Below are 17,227 nucleotides of genomic sequence, written 5' to 3' on the forward strand. Positions count from 1 at the left end.
CATGAGCCCCCAGACAGGTTTTCTGTGTCCTGTTCCACATTCTCTTTCCATGTTCTCTGATCCCAGTCATGACTCTTACATCAATTTCAGAATAAAAATGGGGGTGGGGAGTGGGACAGTCAACTGGGAAAAGATGCTGAGGCTGTAGAAGAAAAGGCCCAGACCCTCCCCCAGATGCTGCATAAAAAGACGAGTTTGAATCCGGCCTCCTGCTTTGAGCCTGACTTGTTTTCCTCTGAGCATTTTCATCTCCGGATACCTCGTATGCCAACAGGCATTTGACACCAAGACCCCTCTCTCTTCCTGAGAAGTCAATAGTGCTGGTTGAAAAAATAACAATCACTGTTTGCTCTGGCAAATGGGGCTGTTTGACAGCCCTTCCAGAAGAGCATTTTCTTACTAATTGACAGCTTGGACCAGCCTCTCTTCTCCAGTTGCAATTGCACTGTTGTGCACAGGACCATCTGCTTCCGTGGCAGGGGCGCAAGCTCCAGGCCACTTTGACAGGTCACTTCTACCTTATTCCACCCCGCTAAAAGAACAGCCAGCATGTCTGCCCAGTGGAATCAAAATGTTCTTGCAGAAAAATACCAGAAAAATCATCTGCTGAGCATGGGAGACTGAGCAGTAGAGGGAAGGGATCTTTGAGCTCATCCAATGCAACTCTCTGGTACTGGGGAAACCTGAGGCCCAGAGAAGAAAGAGGTCCTTAGAGCTTCAGGGAGTGAGGGGCTAAGGTAGGACCACCATTTATCTAATGGCACTTACTATTCCTGAAGCACTATGGTTAGTGCTAGGGATATCAGTAATGCAGAAATAGTTCATGCCCTCAGGGAACTCCCTTCCTAATAAGGGAGACTAAAAGCAAATATGACACAGACACCAGGTAAATTGGAAGTATGCAACAAGGTGGCCCTGTGGATAGAGTGCCAGGCCCAGAATCAGGAGGGCCTGAGGTCAAATCAGACTACTAGCCATGTGACCCTGGGCAAATCACTTCACCTTGTTTGCCTCAGTTTCCTCATCTATAAAATGAACCAGAGAAGGAAATGGGGCAAGTCACTCCAGTATCTTTGCCAAGAAAACCCCAAACAGACTAATTGACTAAACAAGAAATTAGAGGTAATCATCTCAGAGGAAGAGATATTCTTCAGTCTGGAGATGGCTGGGAAAACATCTTGAAAGAGATTTTATCTGAGTCTTCAAGTACATCAAGTACAAGTACATGGTTTAGGAAACCAGCAGGGACAGGTGCAGCTACATTCTATGCAAAGACATGGAATTGGGAGTGGTGTGAAAGCCGCTGCGGCTGAATTACAGCACGATTGGAGGGGATATAAAGATCACACAAAGATCCAGCTCTCTGGATCCCTGGCAAGACTCCTGTCTCATGCTCGTGTATTTTTTCATGTCCAGTTTGCTTGTATTTTAGGCTGTTTAATCCTTTAAAAAATCAAAATATTCTTATCATTTCATGGCTTGTTTATATAATTCTAAGGTTCATTATATTAAAAGGAATGGTTAGGAAATTCTTCTAGAGTGTTTCCATACATTTTTAAAAAGATTTTTCCAATCATTTCTTCTGTGACTCGACTCTTGTTCTAACTAGAATTACTTCTAGGCAGTATTATGGAGTGTAGTAGGTGTTAAATCAGGAGACTAGGGTTCAAGCCTTGGCTCTGCAGGATTTGAGCAAATTAACTTTCCTTCACTAGAATCCTTAGCGTGTCCTGTCTGTAAAGTGGGGAGAATTATATTTGCATTATATGAACTATTAGTATTTTTTCTGGCATCTTTCTCCCTAGAAGTGATTGTAGGGTAGTCAGTTTCCTTGATGGTATACTGAGTAGGGCAATTTGAGAGTCGTTTCTTGGGATTAGTAGGATGATAGTTTTGCTTTCTGAGGAAGGGGTACTGGTAAGAGCCAGATTGTAGCCAGAGGAGGCTTGGCCCCTGTCCCCAAGGAGCTCATGCTCTATCTCAGGTGTGATACATGGGCCACCTAATGATGTAAAGCATATGAAGGCACCCAAGAAAAATGCAGAGGCCATAGAGGCCATTGGCTGGGGGCAAGAAGCTCAAAAAGACTTCTATTGAGATGTACTTAGGCGGACTGGCAGGGGGTAGCGATAAATGTAATTCAAGATGGAAGGCTCAGTGTTTTCCGTTTATGGTTTCGATTTCCATGAAAGTATTAATCCACAAATTCAGGAAGCATAAGTAATTTCTTTAGCTTGAAGAACTCTTTCCAAGGGAAAACATTGCCAACTCCTTGTTGACAGACACAGTGGTGTGTGTGTGTGTGTGTATCTATCTGTCTTTGTCTCCCCCGTGTACCTGACCCATAAATGGCTCTTGGTAATGAACATATTTAAATAGAATCAGTGTGTTTGTGACTTAGTTCTAGAAGCACCTAGGGCTAAGTGGCTCGCCCAGGATCACACACCACTAGTATGCCGCATAGAAAAACTTGGCTCATACTTTCCTGACTTCAAGTCTAGCCTGTGGGCTCTCTGCCAGACTGTTATGAGATTTGAGAGATGCTGCTTATTTTTGTCCTCAGAACCTGGGACCTGGGGTGTGTTGTGCCATATTCATGTGCTTTTCTTTCGCGCAGAGTGCCAACAGAATGGAGGTCTTCCTGTAGAAGAACCACTGACATTCCTAGTCAGAATAATCCATTAGAAATGGGCTACGTTGGGTAGAGCCCAGACTTGGGAATCAAAGACCTGGGTTTGAATCCTTTCTCAGATCTCTATTGGCTTTTTATTGAGCTTTTTTTTTTTTTTCTTCTTCCAGTTTTTCCATTTCCAAAATGAATATAATAATCTTTATACTTCTTAACTCACAGGATGGTTGTAGGAAAACATTTTGTAAATAAATCACATTGGGAGAAATGAGTTAATGCTGGTGATGCCTTCTTAGGTGGTTCATTGAATTCCTGTGGTTTGAACCCTAATGTCTCTGGTGAGGAGACTTGCTGCTGTTCCTCTTGACTTTAGGTGGCAGGCTTGTAGTCTGTTGTGCAGCTGCCTTCCAGATCTTCTGGGATGGCTTACAACCTGCCAGAGCTTGGGACAGCAAAAGGTCAGATAGTTCTGAGGTTTCTACTAGGGATGATTAGGACAATGGGGACTGATGAGCCTCTTATAGGATTACTTTAGTTTTGAGCATCTTGAGGAACCATCTAGGTGAGACATTCTAGTAGATCATCGAATGTAATTTCTCTCTTGCTCAAAGCAACTTCTGCCTCTTCAGACTTGACACTTTGTTCACTTGGACATGTCATATTCTTATTTCCCCTCTCCTGTTAGATTATAAGCTCCTTGAAAGTAAGTCTGTGTTTATCTCATCTTTGTCTCACTATTTCATCCCCAGCACCTGACAAAGTGAATAAAACTGATGCTCCAAAAGTGGTTAGGACTAGGGGACAATTATTCTGAAACCCCCCCCCCCAAAAAAAAGAAAAAAAAGATGGGCTTCCAAGGGACAGACCTTGAGAAGTTACCTCATTTAGGGACCAGCAGAATAAAGAAGAGCCATTGAAGAAAATAAAGAAGGGGAGATGAAAGAATTAAAGAAGGACCAGTAGAACTAGTATCATAGAAGAGCAAGACTTGAAAATTTAGAACATGTCTGACAGGATTGGCCAGCCTGGTCAGCTGAAGGAGGATGAGGACTGAAGCTGAGAGGACAGCTTCAGTTGACTGATGAGGACTAGCTTATATTGTGATTCCAGGAGTAATAGGAAGAATTGGAGGTAGAATTGTACATATCTCCTTTGAGGAATTTGACTGGTCATAGTAAGACCAGGACAGAACCTAGCTAAAAAGAGTTCATAGCAAACGCAAATGAAGGGTATGTTGGGAAGAGGGGACTTCACTGTGTCATTCTTTTCCTCCTTGAGATTCAAGAGCAAATTATGGCTCCTTCACATTGATTCTAGTCCAAGCACTAGTAAGTTGTAAGCCCAGTTTCCCTATAATAGTATAATAAAAATAATTTGGGTATATGATTTGTTGAACTCCTCTTTATGTCATATTTGTTCTAGCTACTCTCCCGTAGGATGTAAACCTGCTTTGGACATTTGCACTCTAGGATTCAAAATTGCCCTCGATACTAGCATAATAATGTTAATTACTAATGTTAACCTGCAAGTTGTTTTTGGTTGGCAGAACATTGGCAATGTCACACATGCTTTAAACACTACAAAAATAATAACAACAAAAACCACTCCAGCCCTGTTACTTGAAACAACATTTTTATTTGCCAGGAAAAGATTGGTCTACATCTTTTCCTTCTTTTCCCCTTTTCCTTTCCTGTTGTCTTTCTCTTTCTCTCTTCCTTTCCTTTTATTATGGGAAGAAAATTACCCAATCTTTCTAGCAGCGAATGAAAAGAAATTCTTGGCACATTGAATTCAAGTTTATCACCTATCACATAGGTCCACCCATCTGCCATGAAGTGGCTGAATATTTGATTACAGATGCCACCTTTGTATTTCCCTTATCCTCAATAGTTAAAATTTGTTTGTTACAAAGGGCTTTTTAAGGAGAGTTTTAACTTGCAATTTGGGGAAGCTCATACCATGTGAGATTATGGCTTAAGCACACTTAGGAAGGGGGGGGGGCGGGGAGAAAGATTCTTCCAGGCAGGTGAGAAGTGTTTGAGAAATACGCTGAATCTCAAGCCCTTGGCTTTGTTCCTTTCCTCGAGCCTTTCATGGAGAACTTAGGGAACAGGGACTAGCTGAAAACCAAGACCTGAACATAATTAGTGTACTGGAGGGTTTTTAAAGTCTTAGTTGTTGTGCAGCAAGTCCATTCCTTAGGTATCAGCTAGGAGTATTCATCCATTCATTAGCTCTATCAATTAATCTGCAAATAATTAAACTTAGTCTGTGTAGAACACTGTGCCATTCTAGTTTTTAACATTTAGGTACAATTCAATTAGAGAATCAGTAATCTTTTTACATCTCTCTTTTCCTTTTATTTCTTTCATCCTGAATTCTTTTTGTTTTCTCTGGAATCATGGAATATCTGTCAGAGCTAAAAAGTGCCTTTGGTTTGCAGATAGACTATATCCTTTCTTTTTGTGCAAAATAAGTAAACTGAGACCGAGAGAGAAGAGTTGAGCCCAGAGTCACACAATATTTAGGAAACAGCAAAGGGCAAAATCAAGTCTTCCAGCCAGTGATCATTCTGTACCACAAAGCCTGTTCTCTTGAGAATTAATTTATTTATTTATTTATTTATTTATTTATTTATTTATTTATTTATTTATTTATTTATCTATCTATTTATTTATCTATTTATTTATTTATTTAGCCTTGATAGAAAGAGCATCAGCCTTTTATGAGGAAAATGCTTTATATATTCTATGATCCAATTAAAATGTTATCTATCCAGTTATTTCCTGAGAAATTCTACTGAATTTTTAAAGGAATTTTCACTAAAATATATAATGTTTAGCTGTCAACTTTTTTTTTTTTTTTAATAAGAATCACATTCTTAAATGGGCATTTAATATTTTCCTATTGATAAAAGTTGATAATATAATGTGTATAATATATAAGAAGTTAGGTAAGCCATCTTTCCCTCAGTATTGTTTTTAGTGCAAAAAACACCATGAATTTGATATCAAGATTAATTTATAATTTTTTTATCTTAGATTATTGCAAGAAGCAAGTGTTTTTCTATTGAAAAACAATATTGGCACTAGAGTAGGTCCTACTAAATTCAGTTCTCTTTTAAGTTCTCTAATTATGTATTTTGTTAGATATGGCACAACTGTTTAAATTAAAAGAATTGAAAAGGAATTAAATTTTACCAGCAAAGTCACCTCTAAAAACTTGTCCTTTCATTTGGCATGTTTGATATGGAACAAATTCTCCAGCAGAACACGAACATTTGAATGAACGTTAATTTTATCCAAGTCATTACTAAACAACATTCAGACCTAATTGAAACATTTGCGGATTCTTGTATCCTGAGACCATGTCGATTTAGAGTTTAATGCAAGACCAGATTTGAAAAGACCACGGAGGGTGAGCATGATCCTAAGCCAGTGCTGATCAAAGAAAGCGTGTAAGACAAAAAGGCCCTTGGGAAACATTGCCCTGGGAAGTGGCACTTGTGCGTAGAGAGAATTTTGTGCGAGTCTACAAAGATGAAATCTGTCCAGCAATGGCAGTCAAGCGTGCCAGCAGGCACCACCCCCAGCCTGCTAGGAGAGGCACCAAGTCCTTGATCAATTTCAACGATGACTTGAACATGATCTGCCCACCCCATCATCTTCACAGCTGGGCTGTGTTTCCCGCATTCTCTGTGAATGCTAATTTTTCCTGACCAGAATAATTTTTACCATTGCTTTGTGTGCTTTTTGGATTTTCTCTTCCCTGCAGAATTACAACTTTAAATGTTAATTAAATATAACAGTTAATAAAGAGAAAGAGGGGAGTTTGTAATGTCTCCATCAGTTCAGTGTTAACTGCATCTATCTTGAGTTTTTGTCATTTAACAATTATCCTAGTAAAAATCTGTATGTGATTATGAGATTGATAAGGGTAGATTTTGTTGGAAAAATAAGTACATTTTCCTTAAAATAGTTGATCAAAGATAATGGTTAAGCAATAGACTCTTCCAGATGCATTTCAAAATACAGTTGCAAATTTAGCCCTTGCAATGGTGGGTATAATCAGACCGAGACCTGACAGATTTTACATGGTTCCCTCCCTGAAGACTTCTCCCTCTGTGTGGAAGAACTTGCTGATTCTGTGGCAGCTCACTTAACCCATGTCCTCCCAGGAAACAAAGCAACCATAATACTTGTGTGTTGGCTAAAATCACTTTAACTTTGATCATTTTGTTCTGCACATCAGTTTGGCATTGCACTTTGTCCCAATTGAACACACTTAATGAGGGTGTAAATGCCTTTAAAAGCTGAGGACAGCAGAGGAATGTTACAGAGTTTGGAGCGGTTAGAGATGAGTTACTGTTCATTTCATAATGCCCCTGTCGTTTTATGTTTTGGAATGAAAATGGAATGTGAAGAATCCAAGTCGTGTGTGTGTGTGTGTGTGTGTGTGTGTGTGTGTGTGTGTGTTTGTCCATCCTCAGAGAGTAGCGTTTCATTTCTATCCTGATGTACAGCCAGCTAATGTTTGGATAAGTACTTCCTAGTGTGCGTCACTCACATGATTTTTCAGTCTTATTTTTAAAAAGACACTTCTCTGTGCCATTACAGAAAGGCATCTTCATTCTGTTTTGTTCTCTGTACTCTTTAGGCAGTTCATTTGGTGAAGCTAGGGGGCTCCTCAGCATCATGTTTTTAAATGTATAAAATAAAAGATAGCAAATTACAAAGGAAACCAATTATATTGATAGTTATCTAAATATAAAAGCAAAAGCAAGTCCCATGGAGGCCCAATGAGCACTCCTGCAATAAAGGAAGTTTTTCTCTTGAAGCAAGAAGTGATTTTATCTTTGCCATATTTGCCACCCCCTCCGTGTTATAAATGTGGGACCTTACATTTCTCAAATATCTTTCCAAGCCCTTAGCATGGCAAATAGTGTCAGAGAGTCAACACTCGAAAAGATTAGCAGTGTTACATATGGTTGGGATACTGTAGGGTCAATACTGACGAATGACAATTCCTAACCTCAGTGTGACTGAACTAAATATTAGCACATGGCAGACTGGCCCCATGCTATGGAGCTCTGAAGAATAGCTGTTTGTTTGAAATTCAGTGGGGATCAAACCTTGTTCCAAGCCCTCCAGCTCTCCTCTCCCCATTCTCTTTTCACAGGTGTATATTAGAGATAAAAAAATAGATTGAGTTCCTTACTTTTCCCCTGTGAACATATTTCCCTGTTTTGCTGGAAAGGTGACTTAGATGTGTTTACATATAATAAAAAGTAATGTGATACAAAATGCTGTAATTAGACAACATGATACTTAAGGCTTCTGAGTTTTAAAAACACGAATGAATATCCTTTGTTTTCTTCATTGAAATCTCATTGTGTAACGCATTCTGTACTGAATTCCAACTCTAGAAAGTAGGGAACACTTATTTTTACTGTTGCCGAAGCTTAATGTTAGGCTTGTGTTTTTCCATTAGGAGAATTGATTGAAATGTTATCTTCTGTGTATATGTGTATAATTATAGATATGTATATCTATATCTCTCTATATATATCTGTGTATGTATTTATCTATATGGTGTGTGTGTGTGTTGTGTATCCTTGCTTTCTTGGGGATGAGGGAAAAGAAAGGAAGAAAAAAAAGAATAAAAAGTGCACAGCAGAAAACAAAAGAAAACTAACAAGAATAAGAGGGACAGCTCTGAACATAATTTTTAGTATTATATAAGCTTTCTTGAAATGTTTTATTGTCATTTTATATTTTGAATCCTCTTATATTTTGCTGGGGACATGGCAGTATTTTTTTTTTTTTTCATTTTCCATTTAAGTTGAAAATTTAAAAGAAAAAATTTTTTTTGTAAATTTTAAATTTCATCTATTATTTACAAGAAGGAAGTAGAAGTGGAATTAATGTGTACTACTCAGGAAAGGGAAGATTCTTTTAGATCCCAATTTCTTATACTTTGTGGCCTCATGTGGTTGTCTTGCAACTGAATGTGGGGGTTGCAAAATTATGATTTATTAATAGTAAATGTTTGATTTGTACACATATTTATATATGCCCAGAGTCACATAAAAATTTCTTAGATGAAAAGGATTTTCCAGTGGAAAAAGTTTAAGAAGTGCTATTTTAGATGATCAGATCTCAGTCCTACATCCCATTACCTTCTGTTGATCTTTTTCTTGTAACCCCCTTTCAGTATCCAAAGATAATACAAGAACAAATATTTATTAAGCACCCACTGTGTGCCAAAGCACTATGTATATCAGGGGGTGAGAGGAAATGCAAAGTTTAGGTGAAACATGGGCTTGCCTTCATGGAATAAGCAATCTAGTCTATAATATAAGCTGTAGTCTATAATATAAGTAGCATACTGTGAACTTTGGAAGACTTCAGTAAAATAGTGAATGTATTCAAAAGATTTTTGTTTTTCTATTCAAGAGAATTTCAAAATAAAGCTGTATTTATTTCATATAAAATTATGATTGTCTTATTTTTTAAATGCTAGATCAGAATCCTATAATAATAATAGTGAGAAAATGCTTTTTGAAATTTGGGGTGCTTAAAATTTTATAATAGTCTATATCCTGTCTCTTCTCTTGCTTCATTTTCATAAAGATTTTCCCCTCCATATCTGAAACCTCTATTGGATAAAAAATATTGTCTTAATTATTCAAGTGAATTTTGCTTCCAGGTGAAATTCTAAAGAGTGGCTGTGTAATGAGTTGCTCCTCTTCAAGCTTTTAAAATCTTATTTATAAAGTAGAAGAAAAAACCCCACAAATAATTGTAAAATTGCCTACAAATATCTCAGGGTGTCTGCCTCCTACTGAGTCTCTATGTGCACTTATTGAAGAAGCACTAGTTATGGATGTGTGCTTAGAATCTTGGATTTTTTTGCTTTATACCTCAGGTGACTTTGGCCAAGTTGCTTCCCTTCTAAGTTTGTAAAATGAAAAGGTTGGACTGGTCAATTTAGGTCCATTCTATCTCTCAAGTCTGTGACCCTGTTGGTTAAACGTAGACCTAGAATTTTTGGAAATAAAAATAAAACAAAACTTGATAGCACCCATGCACAGAAGAGCAATTGAAGGTTTCCTGAATCCCAAGATATCAAAGCTGGTAGATCTTAGGGCATGTCTAGTATATCTAGTGCATCTTCCACCTTAGCCCCTCTGCCCTATTCTCCACATGTGCTTATCCAGATTCCACTAAAATCCACTCCTTCTTATGATAATTCTCACTGAATTTGTGGATAGTTTTCATTGTTAGAGCAGCTTTTGATTTTAGGATTCTGGAGGATAAGACTCTTAATTCATTTATAAGAAGAGTGGACTGGGCTTGGTAATCCCTAAGATTCCGTCTACCTCCAAAAGGCCACAAGACCAAAGATTCAATGCCTCTGATCTTTGTATGTGGCTTTTTTTTTCTTTCGAGTTTGTATTTCATTTTCTTGCAGTTTTCATATAAATGAGACAGTGGAAAATTTCTATGAAAACATCAATTCAACAAGCACTTATTAGATATCTACTGTTTGTGTCTGTGTCCAAGGGAGAGACAAAGTAAAACCTAGTTCTCACCTTTATACTGGCTTATCTAGTAGAAGAATGTTTGGAAATGAAATGTGTAGGAAAGTGTTTCTCATCTTTATTGAAAACATGTTAATAATGTATTTATTTTTACTTTTTTTTTTTTTTTTCCTAACAGGTAAAAAGGAATGTATATGACCTTACTAGTATCCCTGTTCGCCATCAGTTATGGGAAGGCTGGCCACCTTCAGCCACAGATGACTCGGTAAGTAGCAGCATTATTCAGCGTGTGCCCTTTTCATCGTTCTTTTTTCTGCTTGGTGCCAGTTATGTGATTATTCCATTGAAGGATCTGTGCCAGTCAAACTGTGCTAGAATGGAATGGTACAAATCACAGAACTCTTCCTCTGATACAAAGTGTTAAGCACTCATGGGTTTCTTCCATGAAAAAGGCAGGCAGGGCCTTTCCATTTCAGAGAAGAGGTGACTGAAGCCCCGAGCACCTTAGGGGCTACCACAGGATAAAAGAATCCAGGTAGCTTGGTAGTCAGTGGATGGAGTGCCAGGTCTGGAGTCAGGAAGAATCATTTTCCTCAGTCCAGATCTGGCGTTAGACATTGAATAGCTGTGGCTCTGGGCAAACCATTAACCCTTTTGCCTCAGTTTCCTCAGCTGGAAAATGATCTGGAAAAGGAAATGTCAGACTATTCCAATATCTTGCTCCCCAAAACCCAAATGGGGTCACAAAGAATAGGACAAAACTGAAAATGATTGAACAACAAAACAAGAATCCAGATAGAGGCAGACTAATAATCTTTTAGTTAAGCCACATTCCTCTGATGTGAAATAGCTCCCATGAAAGTAGGATTGCCTGCTGAGATTTGTCGCCATATCTAGTATCTTGTCATGTTCTTTAGGAATGAGACGTTCAAGGTAAAAAAGAAAAATCAAAGATGAGCCTTCTTGACTCGGTCCTCTTCAGATGGTGGCTAGGGCACTTGGGTGTGACAATAAACAGTGGGGACTTTCAAATATGTCTCCATAGCTATACAGCAACACAAGGACATTTAGAGATTTATTTGTATTTATTAACCAATCATCTCGTTTGCAAAGCATTTAGCTTAGTTAGAATTAGTGGTCTAACCCCTAATAAAGTTTAAGAACTCACATTCATGGAGTTCTTAAAGGGTTTCCAAACACTTTGCTCAGAATAGCTTTATGATATTGATAGATATGGTGTAAGTATCTTTATCCCCATTTCACAGATAGAGAACATGACCTTCAAGAAACTGAAGTCAGTCACCCAAGTTATTAAGGCTAGAACATGGCAGAGCTGAGACATAAACTGGGTTCTTCTAACTTAAAGTTCAGTGCCTTTTCTGTTACATTGGACTACAAACTTCTTGAGAATAGTAATCCTGTTCTTAAAAACTTTATATCTCAGCCCATGCTGAGCACAATGTATATTGTAGGAACAGTATAGGTATTTGAATGATTTAAATGGAATTGGAAAAGATTGACTGGACTAGGTTACATTTAATCTGAAAATTTTAAGTTCTATCATCTTAGATCACTGTAATCTTTCTGTCACCTTGCTAGTTTTCTTTAGATAATCTGATAAGTTTGCTTTGTCCTCATCCTCCATTCAGTGCTCTACCAAGAGATTGCTCATAAATAGGCACTTTTATTTTGACTTGCTGGACTGTGTTACCCTATCTGCAAGAGTTCATTAGTGATCTGTGAATCCAAAATGAAAATATGTCCCCCAAAATCTAAAATTAAGTCTAAAGTAAAAAGTAAATAAGGGTTTAAAAGTGGACTTGTATAGCCAAGAAATAATTATAAGTTTGGCTCTCCTATCTTATGTCTTAAGCAAAACTAGCATAACTGTTTGAAAAATAAACAATACTTTTTATTTTCTTTAAAAAATTTTCCCCTTTTAATATAGTGACACTTTTGACTATGTTCTTTCTTAGTGATATTTATAGCTAGTCACTTTTTTTCTAACAGAATAAAATGTGATATACTTTGACATAGGTTTTGTAGCCTCTAAAATAATAGATCTTTAGAATGAGGCACACCAGAAAAGAGTATCTGGGAACAGGCTCAACAAGAGAATGAAAGAGTGCTTAAAATGGAAGGGAAAGAGTGGGAACTTTAGAAATTTTGATTTCATGAGGAATGTAGAAAATAGAGAGACACTAGATAAGTAAAGGGGCAATGAGCCTGAAAATGAGGTTCTAGAATTGACAGAAACAAAGGATGAATAATGAAGAGAATGAGGGACAGTTCTTCCTGGAAAGCGGTACAGAAAGTGAAATTTAAAAAATTAATAAACAGGACAAGTTGAAGAGGAAAAGAGGAGGTAGATTTTTCTTGACTGAGATGGGGAGGGTGACAAGAGAATTAAATAAACAGATAAAAGCTGAAAAGAAAAGGAAACTAAATAAGCAAATCTTCAAAGGGAAGAGGGTAACAAATGGGAGGAAGGGAACTCAGGAATAAAGGGAAACGAGCCAATTAAAAATAGGACTACCTTAAAAAAAACGAAGCTAACATAAATGAGGAGATATCTATAGTACTTATATATAATTACAGCAAAAGAAGAAAGAATCATATCTTGGGGGAAAAAACAATTTTAGAGGCAAGTAAAGGAAAACATAATAAACTTAAGTTATAATTTTAAATATGAATTATTAAATAATCCAATAAGATGAAAAAGAATGATAGATTGGATAAGAAAGCAAAATCCCATAATCTGTTGCTCCCAAGAAACATTTAAAAAACAAAGACAGGGGCAGCTAGGTGGTGCAGTGGATAGAGCACCAGCCTTCAATTCTGGAGGACTTGAGTTCAAATGTGGTCTCAGACACTTAATACTTCCTAGCTGTGTGATCCTGGGCAAGTCACTTAATCCCAGCCTCAGGGAAAAAAAAAAACCAAAAAAAACAAAGACATACACAGAGTAAAACTAAGGCTCTATGGGGAAAATTCTTATGCATTAAATGAGTCCTAAATAATAGGATTTACAATCAGAATATCTGATAAAGCAAAAATAAACATTTAAAAAAATAGGAAAAACAAGGAAACAACATTATATTGAAAAGAACCACAGATAATAAGTCAACATCAGTATTAAACATAATTCAAATTTACAAAGGAAATATTAACTGAGATATAGACAGTAGTAAAATAGTGACATATTTCAATGACTAGATATCTCAGTTTTAGATAAATGTTACAGAAAGATAAACAAAGAAGAAAATATATAATTGGACAAAGTACTGGAGAAGCAAAAGCTAAAAGACTTATTTATAGTGTCTTCTAAATTGGTATTACAAAAGTGCATTTTTGCATTTTTCTCAACACAATATGGAATTTTTATAAAAAAAAAAAAACAAAAAAAAACTGACTATGCTGTAAGCCAAAGAAATCATAAAGAGCAAAAAGGATCCACATGTGCAAAATTTTTGTAGCGACAAATAATTGGAAAATAAGTAGATACTCACCAATTGGGAATAATAAGTTATGATATGAAAGTAATGGAATATTTTTGTTGTATAAAAGATTGATTTTAGAAGGACCTGGATTTACATGAACTGATGCTGAGTGAAATAAGCAGAACCAGGAAAATATTGTATATAGTTACAAAATTGTGCCATGATCAACTATGATAGATTTAGTTCCTCAGCAATTCAGTAATCCAAAGAGAGAACTGAATATAAATCAACATGTTATGTTCACATTTTTCCCCTTGCATTTTTTTTCTCATGTTTTTCCTCTTTTGTTCTGATTTTTTTTCCCAGCACGATACATGTGGAAATATGTAAAAAAAAATAAAAAATAAAAAATAAATGAATGTACATGCATAACAACAACAACAACAAAAACAACCAAAAACAGATTTTTACATGGGGAAAACAAAAATTTTAAGGAAATTTGACTGTGTACAAGGGCACGGGGATGTTCCAAATGGATGTTAAAAAAAACAAACAAAAAAAAAAAAACTACCACCCAGATTAGTAAATACATCTTTTATAGACCATAATGTAATAAAAATGGTCATTAGTCCAGAGACTACAAACAAAAGACACAGACCCAAATAGAAGACAATGAAATCTTAAATAATGAGTGCTCAAAAAAACAAATTATAGAAATAATAATTATATTAAAGAAAATAATAATGAAATAAAATACCAGAATTTCTGGAATTCATCTAAAGCAAATTGAATTCCCACAAACATAAATTAACAAAATAGAGAAAGAAAAGATTAATGAACTGAATGTGCTTAAAAAAAAAAAACACACACACACACACAAAGCCAACCAATAAACCTAAAATATGTACCAAAATGGAGATATTAAAAATTAGAGGAGAAATAGATTAACTTGGCAGTTAAAAAGCTATTGTTCAGAAGTTTTTCAGTTGTATCTGATTTTTTATGATTTCATTAGGGGTTTTCTTGACAAAGATACTGGAGTAATTTGACTTTTCTTTCTCCAGCTTATTTACCCAAAGAGAAAACTGAAGCAAATAGGGTTAAGTGACTTGCCCAGGACAGATACTAAGTGTCTTAGGCCAGATTTGAATTCAAGAAAATAATTCTTTTTTACTTCAGTCCTGGCACCACCTTGCTGTCCTACAAAAAAAAAGAAAAGAAAGGAAAAAAAAAAAAACAGCTGTAGAAATTATGAATCTAAAAGTTATTTAAAAAGACTACTAAAATTGATAAACCTTTAGTTGTGACTAAAAAGAAGAGAGTAGAAAATGAAATGAAAAAGTAAGGTGAAATTACAATAAAACCGGAAGAAATAAAACTCCCTCCTGGTGACTGATGGTATCCCCATGTTACAGATGAGACAACTACATGTCTTGTTTCTTTAAATTGAATTTCATCCTATTGTTACTGTTGCTCTTTCTAAATATAATTTGTGGATACTTGAACTTTAGAAGTTAAGCAACTAGAAGAGTTCTTTCTTTAAAAGGTGAGCTATGTACTTGGGTCATCAGTCTTCTCCCCAGTGACAGAACTCACTTCCTATTGTGACAATCCATAACCCTGCAGTGCCCTTCTTCATTCCATAGACTCTTCATTTTAGGGTGCTCACATTCGCCTCAAGGCAATTTCTACCCTTAGTTGTAGCTTTTCCTTTTATGTATAAGACCTGAGCTCCTTGGAGGCCTTTGAGTCCAACCTTCTCCTCTTGCTGAGGAAGAAAGGGAAATGCAAGGAGAGGAAGGTATCTGCCCCTATTCATCCGTCTGGGCTCTAGCTAAAACTGCCTCCAGAGCACAGGCTCGTTCCACTGAGCCAGGTTTCTTCTTCCCCATGAAAGCTCTTGGGGAAGGGGGTCAGTGAAAGCACCTCCCATTGCTGTTCCATCTCTTCTCCAAGTGTTGTGCGATTGGCTGGCTCCTCCCAGAACCTCCACATTCAGGAGCCACAGGCCACCCATAGCTCCACTCCTCTACTGGCTGAGCTGCTAACTCCCTGCCAGATACCTTTTGCTCTTCTCTATTTTGGCTTTTCAGCTCCCTTTCCCGGACAGAATGCAAGCCACATTAGAACAAGGACCAGCTTGCTTTCTGCTTGGTATCCCCAGCACTTAGGACACACTTAATCAATAGAGATTTGAACTGTATAGTTTAGAATCACAGGATTTAGAACTGGGGAAGGGTACAAGTTCCTCCTTTTCTGCTGGAGAAAACTGACCTCCTCCCCACAGAGAGGAAGGATTATCTACATAGTTAGGAGCAGAGGTGGAATTTGAACCCAGCTCTTGGGAGTGCACATCCAACATTCTTTCCAAAAGGGCCAGTCATCTAGGCCCAGGTGCAAGGCCTGACAGAACAGCCAATGGCACATCTTAGAATTTAACCAAATGGCTCCTGACTGAAGAGCTTCATATTGATGTTTCAGCCAGATAAATGACATACAAACCTTCCTTTGCAGGGCCTTGTCAGCTTGAAGCTCATTATTCTCTTGTTCATGTTTGACATTGTTGCTTGTATTCCTCTTTGTCCTTTCTGTTGAAATTGCAAAAGTTGAGGCATCTGCTATGAAGCAAAATCATTCTCCCAGCTTGGCTGCTCCCGTAGGGTGCAGCTGGGATGTGTCAGCTGTGTAAACAGTTCTGACTGTGTTACCAGCAAAATATAGAATTAATTTCTTTGCACATTAATGTGCCATAACTTAATACCTAAGAAGGTTTAACTTTCTGGGGAACCACCTGAACAATTTCTTCCTTGTGCCAGATAAGGATGTTTTTTAATAAGGTTCATTAGCAGCAAACTTCAGTGGAGTGCCCCTTTCTCCACCAGCTATTGCATCAAAAGGTCCTGGGGGCAGTATCTTGTGTATGTGATAGTGGTCAAAACAGAGAACTGGGAGCCCGTAGATCTTTGCTGCGCTGCAGAGCCACCTCTGCCACTTACTTGCCTGGGTGATTATTGAGGACAAAGACACCCCAACAAGATTAGGGTTCCCCCCTCAGTCTGTGTTGTAGGTTTGGTGAAACAATTTGCACTCAGTCTTTTTTAAGGGGCAAAGATTTATTCCAAAGGAAGTTAGCAAAGGGGCAGAAGCAAGAAGAAATTATGCTGCTGTTAGACTGAGGGCTAATTCCAGGGGAATCTAGCAGAGTCAGACAGAGTCAAGGAGATAAGTTGAAGAGGGATAAAGTTCCAAAGGAATCTAGCAAAGAGTCAGAATCAGGGCTATAACTTGAGGGGAAATAGAAACCAAGATGAGGTTGATCTGCCAATATTTAGAAGTACAATTGAGGAATGGTAGGGGTGGGGTAGTTCCCATTATGGACTTCTACAGTTTATTGACCCAAGGAATGGGTATTGAATTACTGCTGTTGGACAGCTTTTTTTGTGCCGCTCCCATGGTCAGGTTCTCAAGAATAGCCTTAGAGCTTCTCAGACCTTGCCGCTTACTCACATCCCTTCATGTTGATAGGCAAACCACTATCTCCTGTGGGCCTCAGTTTTACCATCTGTCAGCAAAAGCTGATCATAGGTTCATATGATTGGAAGCTGGTCAAGAGAA

At 37.4% G+C, this 17,227-nt stretch overlaps 1 protein-coding gene across 1 annotated transcript in view; it reads left to right on the forward strand.

Annotated features, from left to right (window-relative positions):
- The window catches only part of FAF1 (Fas associated factor 1), a 379,742-nt gene that overhangs the window by 203,818 nt on the left and 158,697 nt on the right, over positions 1-17,227 (forward strand). The window contains exon 8 of the mRNA XM_074265977.1: positions 10,351-10,437. Within this exon, the coding sequence (XP_074122078.1) occupies positions 10,351-10,437 (87 nt within the window). The remainder of the gene's footprint in view (positions 1-10,350; positions 10,438-17,227) is intronic.

Source organism: Sminthopsis crassicaudata, chromosome 4, assembly GCF_048593235.1.
Source record: "Sminthopsis crassicaudata isolate SCR6 chromosome 4, ASM4859323v1, whole genome shotgun sequence".
In the NCBI taxonomy this organism is placed as follows: Eukaryota; Metazoa; Chordata; class Mammalia; order Dasyuromorphia; family Dasyuridae; genus Sminthopsis; species Sminthopsis crassicaudata.